Genomic DNA, 9,849 nt, shown 5'->3' on the forward strand with positions numbered 1-9,849 from the left:
GTTTCATGCCCGATTTTCCCTCAGTGTTTAGACCCAAACACCTTCCCATGGTTTAGTATTGTTGCAAGGTGTCGGAGGTTGGGAATTAGAGTTTCCTTTCTCCTAAATGGGTTGCACCCCACCCAACACCCCCAGGCTAATGAGCCCAATCTTCTATACTGAATTACTAATTAACCTATAGCTGGAACCTTGACGAGTACTTCGTCTCCGGGTCAGATAAGACCTTGGAACAACACTGGTTGAGAGACGATTCTAAACTCTTTAAAACCCTGGGAATCTCCAATTAGGGCCCCATACTGAATGCAATTTAAAAGACTTCCCAAGACCTATGTTTCTAAATTATAATTTCTTCTTTTTCGTTTTCTCTTCCAAACATTCTTCCACTCACACACAAACACTCTCCATCTTCTCATTGTATCTCTCTCTTCTTTTGCAGGATATTTTTCTGTTACTCTTTCATGCTGTGCGACCCTTTCTTCATACCCCATTCCCTCTTTATTAATTAAAATTCATCTTGTCTCCTTGCTGAATCACCTTACATCACTCCTCACCTCATTCTTCCTCTTTTCCATGCCATTTCTTTCTCCCTTCTTTTTCCATCTGGCAATCATAGAGCCAAGAATGTCCCTGTTTCCTTTTACCCGTCCTGCTGCAATGGAAGTGCTTCTGTTAGCTCTTACAACCATCCAGGCTGTTACGTCAGATCAAGAATTTGATGAAGCTTACTACAAACGTTTGAGACCTGGTTATTCCTATGATTATATTGGGACCTCTCCAACAGAACAATTCCCCATCGTATCAAGTCTACCGGAATGTGCCTTCTATGCTCTAAACAGCCAATCAGAATTCTTTACTTACAACAAAGTCAGCCGTGTTTGTAAGAATTACTCACCGAAAGCTATAGTGAAAGCCGTCAGCACGAGTGACACCAACGAGATTTCCTTCTATAGAAGTAAGTGAATCTTCTTTATTATTACTGTTGACTTATTTTTACATCGTTCGGTCAGATCAAAGTACCAGTATTATTATTATTATTATTGTCATTTACTTTTAATCTGCATGTTTGATGCAAACACTTGCCGGAGCACACCCAGCGCCCTAGGGCAAGTGAAGGTTAAGAGTTGTTGAAATATAGCTGACAGCTTGGGGAGGGGAAGTAGAGAAATATCTCCATGTAATACAACACAAACATTTACATTGATAGGGTTTTTCTAAGGATGTGGGCAGTACGTGTTAGCACAATCTTTTGGATTTTCTTGAGACATGGTAGTCCAGTGATATTGTCTAGGTGTTTCTGACATCCCTTTTTTATCATACCTAGGGCACCTACAATAACAGGAACAGTTTTTTGTTTTAAGAATCCACATCTTTTGTATTTCGATTTCCAGGTCCTTATATTTACTAAGTTTGTCAAATTCCTTTACAGATATATTTTTATCAGTGGGTACGCTTACCTCTATTAGTCTGCAGGTCTTTAACAATTATGTCTGGTCGATTAGCCTTGATTGTTCTGTCAGTTTTGACTGGAAAATCCCAGAGGATGGTGGCATTTTTGCTTTCAACAACTGGCTGAGGATGATGTTCATACCAGTTAACAGGAGTGCCGAATTTGGAGTGTTTACATATCTTCCAATGTATATACTGTCCTACCCTATCGTGGCGATTTTTATATTCGTTTGGCGTCAGCACAGGACATCCCGAAACGAGATGGTCTATTGTTTCGTCAAATGTGTTGCAGAATCTGCATTTAGGATCAGTACCGTTTCGGAGAACGTTAGCCTGGTAATTTCTGGTAAACAAGCTTTGATCTTGTGCTGCCATTATGAAACCTTCAGTCTCTGCTTTCAATCCTGCGCTCTTCAGCCACTGATGGGTTGTTGCTTGGTCTACATCAGCATTTTGGCTTCGGAGAATATATTGTCCATGCAGGGGTTTCTGGCTCCACCGCCTCTCACTTTGATTCTGCCCGTTCTTTCTGGCAGTCTGCTTGATTCGCTTTGCTTGCTTGGTAGCAGTGGTTTCCGGCTCTTCATCTGATTCAAGGTTAATGTCTAGTTCCCTTTCGAACTAATAAGCTTCCTTGACAATAGAATGCAGCTTTTTGCTGCTTTCGTGTTCGCACACAAGTCGCAGTATCCATTCCTTTGTACTAGATAGGTACCTGTTCATTCCTACAGTGGAGGTCTTATAGCACAGCTCTAATTGCATCATTCCTCTCCCCCGCTGCTTCTAGGTAGATACAGGCGGTCTACATCTGCTTTAGGGTGGTGCATGTTCTTGGATGTCAGTAATTTTCTTGTTTTCCTGTCCAAGCGTTGGAGTTCCGTAAGGTTCCAGTTAATGATGTTAAAACTGTACTGGACTACTGGAAGTGCCAGGGTGTTAATGGCTTCAATGCAATTTTTGGAGTTGAGTTCAGTCTTCAGTACAAGCCTTATTCTCCTATAGTATTCCTTTCTTATTTTTTCCTTCATAGTAGCATTATGTATACCATCTCCTTCGTTGATTCCTAGGTATTTGTAACTTTCTTGTGGGTCAAGTTCCTTGATGGTAGTGTCAATATCTAATTTAACAGAAGCTGTTTGCCTGAGCTTGCCTCTTACAAAAGTTGCTTTAGCACACTTCTCAAGGCCAAAATCGTTCCGATATCATTGTTAAACTCTTTAACAGTTGTTAGCAGCCCTTCTAGCTCTTGGTCCTTCCTGGCAAACAGCTTTAGGTCGTCCATATAGAAAAGGTGGTTTATTGACTTACTAAAAACTTTGTATCCATATCTGGTACTATCCAATTCGTTTGAGAGTGGGATCAGTGCCATGCAAAAAAGTAATGGTGAGAGGGAGTCACCTTGAAAGATGCCTCGTTTGATGTTGATGCTGTTGGACTGGCTCATCCCATTACTATGGCTTAGAAAGAGACGTGTGTTCCACATGGTCATGCTATTCTGTAAGAGTTTTGAGACGACAAGAGCCTTGAGTATCCATTTATGTGGGACACTGTCAAACGCTTTCCTGTAGTCTATCCATGCCATACTCAGGTTTTTGTTTTTGCTCCGGCAATTCTCTACAATCATTCTGTTTATGAGCAATTGGTCTTTGCACCCATAAGAGTTTCTTTTACAACCTTTTTGAGCTTGTGGAAGGATAGGGTTTTCTTCAAGGAAAGCGTACATTCTCTCCGTTATTATGGATGTGAGGATTTTGTAGGTAGTGTTGAGACATGTTATTGGCCGGTAATTCTTTGGGTTTTTTGTGTCTTCGGTTTTAGGTAATAGGTAGGTGGTTCCTTCAGTCAACCAAGCAGGTATTTGCTCTGGGTTTTATTCTTCTTCTTATTGTTGTTGTTGTTGTTGTTGTTGTTGTTGTTGTTGTTGGTGGTGGTGGTGGTGGTGGTGGTGAGGTTGTAGTTGTTGTTGTTGTGATTATTATTATTATTATTATTATCATTTCAGATAGCCGATGGATTAAAACATATGCCCTATCTATGGGAGCTGGTTCAAAAATCTATAAGTCATTGTGGGCTGTAGGAAGTCCATCAACCTGGAATGTAGACAAATGCAATGGTGTCTACTGTCCGAACTTTTTCCGACATCCCCTTCTTGATCTCTGGGTGAATCTTCCAATTGATGAGGTATGTAAGCACTTATACACACACACACACACATACACAGACGAAATGAGATTCCTTCACACACACATTATCATAATCATAACCATAAAGATAAACTATCGTTTGGATCACTTCACATATATTTCAGACATATTTTACCCGTAAAAACGGCGGTTTTCAGTGAGATTTACCGTGGAGAATATTCTTGCCTTAGGCAACAGTTGTTAACACACCTACAAACGTTTCAAAGAGCTCCCATGGACCGATGTATGCATTCCAAGCACTTTTGCTATCGTCAGCATCAGATTCCAAGCGGGACAATCCTCGACTGACTTTTGAAAGTCATCTTTCTCATAGAAAATCAATAGATATTGACTAATGTTCAGGTGCAACGGCTGCCATGCATGAAAGAATTATAGCTCAGACACAAGAAAGAGTGTTGTGATGAATTTTATCCGCCACAACCACAGTAGTAAGAATATTTATCATAGACAAAAGGCTCTCTTTTCTGGGAGTAACTAGGAAATGGGAAAAAAATTCGATAAAATCAACTTATGATCCATGGCTTACGATACATGACTGGTAAAAGTTTTATTGTATTCGGCAGAAAGTAAAGCATGCGGACCCCGGTGAGACTTGAATTTGAAACTGAATTAGCTTGTCATTCTTCTTGTGAGATGGCAAGACTGAGTAACAAACAAAACCTTGAAGGAAGAGGTGAGCCAGGAACCTATTGGAACTCAGATCAACAGCATTAAATGAGATTAGACACAAATCTCTTTGCAAGGTAAGCCGTCTGATGGATATCCCAAGGGAGACACAAGTGTGAAGATCAAAAACAATATGAATAAGTTTAGGAGGGACTGAAAAACTGGCTGACGGTTGCACTTGGGGACAACTGAAATTCATTGCCTAATTTTGAGACTGATTTGGATCTGTTGTTGTGAAACTATACTCTATATGGAGGTAAAGGATTTAAAGAGGACATGTCGTCTGGCGTTTTGACCTGTACACCTAACTACTAATCTGAACGTTTCAATGGCTTCTCTGAAGGTTACACATTTTTCGGAAAGTATAGATTCATTGATTCAACCAACAGTATTTAACAGACAAGGATTTATCCAGCAATCCTCAACACACAAAAATTCATTGTACATAGAGCTTTATCGTCTGCCTTTTTCAGTCACTGGATAGTGGTCATGTTATGACACCACCTTGTAGGATTTTAATAGGGCAAATCCTGTGGTATGTATTCTGTCGAGATATTTTGGCGAACCGCTAAGTTACTGGGGCATAAACACAACAACATCATTTGTGAAGTAGTAGAAGTGACACAGGCAGACATATACACAGAAGCAAAGACATGAATACAAGCTATAAACACACGGAAATACAAATAAATGTCTCCCAAATTTACCCACAATGCATTGGTTGACCAACAACTATGACAGAAGGTGCCAAGCACTGAGATTGAACTAGTATCACTTGGTTACAAATCCAGCATGCTTGCACCTCTTTCTTTCTCTTTCTGTTTCTGTTTCTCTTTCTCTCTCTTTCACCCACTCTCTCTCTACACACACACATATATGTGTGTGTGTGTATGTGTGTGTGTGTGTATGTGGGTGTATGTGTATAGTAGTAGAAGTAGTAGTAGTTTAGTAGTAGTATTAGTAGTAGTAGTAGTAGTAGTAGTAGTTTAGTAGTAGTAGTAGTAGTAGTAGTAGTAGTAGTAGTAGTAGTAGTAGTAGTAGTACAAATAGAAAATCTGTGGTACTGTATTATATATTTGAAAAATATGAATAGAAATGGCTGTCCTTATAAATTTTCCACTGTAATAATTAGATGCTTATAAGTTTATAAAGCAGTCATCAGTCCGATAATTTAGAGTTGATAGACTGCTTAAATATTGAGTGTTTAATTACAAGCATACCCACATACAGACACCAGCACTCACACATACCCACAGGATATGTTTGTGTGTGTATGTGTACATGCAGGTGTGGGTGTTGGTGTTTGTATATCTGTATACTTATAATTAAACACTCCCAATTTAAGCATTGAATAAGCTCTAAATTGTCAGTTTGAAATCCAGCTTTTAGCGAGACTCGCATCAGAGTCACCTTTTATTTAAACTTATAAACAAGCAAATATGAAAAGTGAAAAATTATAAGAAAAGCTATTTTGATTCATTCTTTCAAATACATATATATATGTATATACATACAGGGTGGGCCAGATGTAACTACCATATCTTTACAAATACTTGTATGAAATTTTAATTCAATATACAGGGGATACAAAGCAGATTAATTTGCATTAGATCTTTTCTCATCATACCTTTTGATTACGTATGAAAAATGACATCAATTAAACGGCGTCCATTTTAAGCCTCACGCTTTATGGAGTGCTGTTCTCTTTGGTGTAGTGCTCTCGGTTTCTCAGAGCCTGAAAACCGACAATTGACGAACTCATTGAAATGAAAGAGAGCTTCATCAGACATGATGAATTTTCGTGTAAAATTTGAGTCACTTCGTGCCAATTCCTGAATTCTGACAGCGTATTGAAGTCCATGTTCATAATTGTGGGACTTCAACTGATGAACCAACAGTACCTTGTATGGAAAAAGTTTAAGGCTGCTGGAGACTCTTTGCAGTGAAGTTTGTGAAATCCTACGCTGTCTGGACCACATTGGAGTCGACATACCCAGATTCTCTTAATTACTCTCTCGCCTTCGTCCACTTGTCTTATCAGTTCTGATAGTGCAAAGACTTCCAGATGTTGTGATTCTCTTTCTGTCTTTCCAGCTGTTGTTGTTGTTCACGTTCAGCCAATCTAGCTGACCACCACTAGTGATGCACACACGTCAAGTATTATCACTTTGAAGTTGTGATTCTCTTTCTCTCTTTCCAGCTGTTGTTGTTGTTCACGTTCAGCCAATCTAGCTGACCACCACTAGTGATGCACAGACGTCAAGTATTATCTGTTAATAAAGAATCCATACAAATATTCTGTCCAACATCAGTCTTTGAAGTTGTGATTCTCTTTCTCTCTTTCCAGATGTTGTTGTTGTTCCATTTCACATCTGACCAGATATGTATGTGTGTGTGTCTGTGTGTGTATGTGTGTGTGTGTGTGTGTGTGTTTATGTGCGCGTGTTTATGTGTGAGTATACATATTGTTGTAAATGTCAAACAATTAGAGTGAGTGTTCAACATCGCATTTGTGAATAAATATTCTATATTTGTATTAAGTCTATTTATGGTTTCACGTGAAGAAAATAGCTTAATACCTCAACAATTTTTCAAGGGGATCAAATGAAGGAACAGCGTTCGTCTCCATTTTGTGTTTTAAACCAAAATGGAGACAGATAACACGTGATCGGCTTGAAAATTTGTAAGATATTGCGATGTATTCTAAATATCAAATAAAATGTATCCTTATGACACAAACAATATATATATATATATTATATACCTATATAGAGAGATAGATAGATACATACATATATATATATACATACATACATACATACATACATACATACATACATACATACATACATACATACATACATACATACATACGTATAATATATAATATATATAATATATGTAATATATATATATAATATGTACAGCTTTAAAAAATACATTACAGCCGATCTAACCCATCGTTTTGTCACTAAGGGTTCAATGGAATGTTAAGGAAGAGTCCGATCTATTATGTAACACTGCACACTTCAGAGGTGGCAGTTACAGAATGAAATATGGTGATCATTCACGGTGGTTATAAAATTCTCACTCACTTCCGTTGTTTATAGCAGTTTTGGGATGTAAAGTGTCTTGAGTGTGGTTGTCTCAAGAAGAAGAAAGGCTGTCAGCGGTGCAGAATCTCTTTTTGATTGTGACTTGGAAGTCGAAGACTGTTAGAAAAACGTTATTACAGGTGAAAATCTTGTGCCTGTTGTTATGACACCGGAACGAAGGTCTTCGTAGTGGAAGGCCCAAAAGATTTGAAGATGTCCAGAAAATTCTAGAGAATGTCACGAGGCAGCTGCTGGCTATCCCCAGAAATGAGTTCCAGGGATGTTCCCATCGATTGAAACGATGCTTCATCAATTGTGTTGCATCAGAAGAGAAATACTTCGAAGGAGATAAAATCCTGAATTGTTGGAATTGTTGTTGTTAGCTGGCTTTTATTCTTTCTTCCCCGTTTATGGGTGAAGTTGTGAAAAACATTATTATGGAGAATAGACAAGTGCAAACAGGTAGTTGTGCTGCGGTGACTGGCAAAACCTGTCAGCGGAGCCACTGCAGGTCCGTGAAATAGAAGTCAAAGACAAGGACTTCAAGAGATACAACACCTTGTTGAGAAAGTTATTGAGAATACGGAAAAGAGAACCATCATCTATAGAACGCTAAACATGGCGTTGAAGAAAGTAGAGATAGCAGCCGTAGAAGCGGTAGAGGAATGTTTGAAAGAGGTGAAAGAATTGACTACATTCTACACCAGAGGACGGGAGTTTGGCACGGTGGAGGTGCGCTTCATAAACGAAAATGCAGCAAAGAAGAACTCTACTGCTCTACTGTAGCAGTGGATACAACTACCTACTTACTGTGGTAAACGTGCGGCCAGAGTAAGAACAAGTAGAGTGACCCCTGAAACTGACGAGGCATGGCTGGTGGCAGCCATCTTCTATCATACAGAGGATGAAAAAGAAGTTTTTAAAATGTCAAAGACTACGGAAGTGAACTAATGGGAATATGGGCTAGAAGTAATAATCTATATAAGACTGCCAGACCTTAGATTATGGAAGAGCTGATGTTGCCAGATGAGACCAGATTAAAGATTGTTGTGGAACGTAGACCTCCAATATGTTTTGTGTGTGGAGTACGGGGTCACATGAAGGAGAACAAGGACGAACAATTTAGGTGGTGAAAAGGAAAACGAATTTAGAATCATCACCTAAAAGCCTCAAAGAGAGAAAAAGGAAAACAAACGAGGAAGAGAACAAGAAAGTAAAGAAGAAAAATGGAAACTCAAGTGAAATGCGAACACAGCAACCGTTGCCTTCAACCAGTAAGGAAGAAGGAGCACGACAGGAGAATGAAAACGAAAGAGACAGCGAATTCGAGACAGAGAAAATTGTATCAACGAAGAGAGTGGTGGAAGACATCAGAGAAAGATACCTAGAGGGAGAAAGTTAGTAAACCTCGTATAATACGAAAAAAATGTTGAAATCGAAAAGAAGGTAACAAAGATGGAAAATGTTATCAGAGTGAAATTGGCAAACCATGAAGGTAAGACGGGCGTGCTGTTGGGGAGAGAAAGAGGGGAGAGATTAGCGGCGAGCTGGCAGAAACGTTAGCACGCCGGGGGAAATGCGTAGCCGCATTTCGTCTGCCGTTTCGTTCTGAGTTCAAATTCTGCCGAGGTCGAATTTGCCTTTCATCCTTTCGGGGTCGATTAAATAAGTACCAGTTATGCACTGGGGTCGATATAATCGACTTAATCCCTTTGTCTGTCCTTGTTTGCCCTCTCTGTGTTTAGCCCCTCGTGGGTAGTAAAGAAATAGATTAGTAGAACTGTTTGGAAAAAAGAAAAGAGTTGAAATATCACAACTTTAGTTTAGATACGACGAGTTGCCGCCTGTGGTAATTTTCGACGATCTTACGCAACGTTTGTTGTAATTGTGTCTTTAAAAAAACATGATACATGACCGTAAAGTGAGCTATAATTTAAAAGACCAGTAAAATGAAACTGCTTCCTTTGCAGGTGGCGAGTAAGCCATTTCATCCTCATTTCTTATCATAATCATAGTCCATTCGATATGTTTTATATGTACCCCATTGTCTTGTTTTCTCTGTCCTTGTGGTGGTGTTCCCTCTTTATAAAGGCCATGCGCCTAAATAAAATAAATCGAGCTGTGTAAAGCGGAGAGTTGCGTATTGTCGAGTGTAAGTAAAAGTATTGTGTATCTTGAGTAGAATGGTTTGCGAGGACGTTATTTATTATCTCGTTATAGGATCTTTACCTTTTGACCTACAGATTTAGAAAATAATTTTTTCGTAACTAAACACTTTGAAACTTCAGACACTGGTAGAATGTGTCATATAAAACATATTTTACTCTTAGCATTTTTGAGAAAAACTTATATTTACGAAGTTATTTCACGTTAAAGTTGGCGTATTTCGGTAATTTCAACCAATCAATAACGTGTATTCAGCTGAATAAAATTACTGT

General features: G+C 38.9%; 1 protein-coding gene across 1 annotated transcript in view; it reads left to right on the plus strand.

The window, feature by feature from the left end:
• The first annotated feature begins 586 nt into the window (after window positions 1-586).
• LOC118768575 overlaps window positions 587-9,849 on the plus strand; it is a 62,046-nt gene continuing 52,783 nt past the window's right edge. Inside the window, exons 1-2 of the mRNA XM_036515344.1 lie at window positions 587-952; window positions 3,449-3,627. Of these exons, the coding sequence (XP_036371237.1) occupies window positions 622-952; window positions 3,449-3,627 (510 nt within the window). The 5' untranslated portion in view covers window positions 587-621. The remainder of the gene's footprint in view (window positions 953-3,448; window positions 3,628-9,849) is intronic.

Source organism: Octopus sinensis, linkage group LG30 (assembly GCF_006345805.1).
Source record: "Octopus sinensis linkage group LG30, ASM634580v1, whole genome shotgun sequence".
Classification (NCBI taxonomy): Eukaryota; Metazoa; Mollusca; class Cephalopoda; order Octopoda; family Octopodidae; genus Octopus; species Octopus sinensis.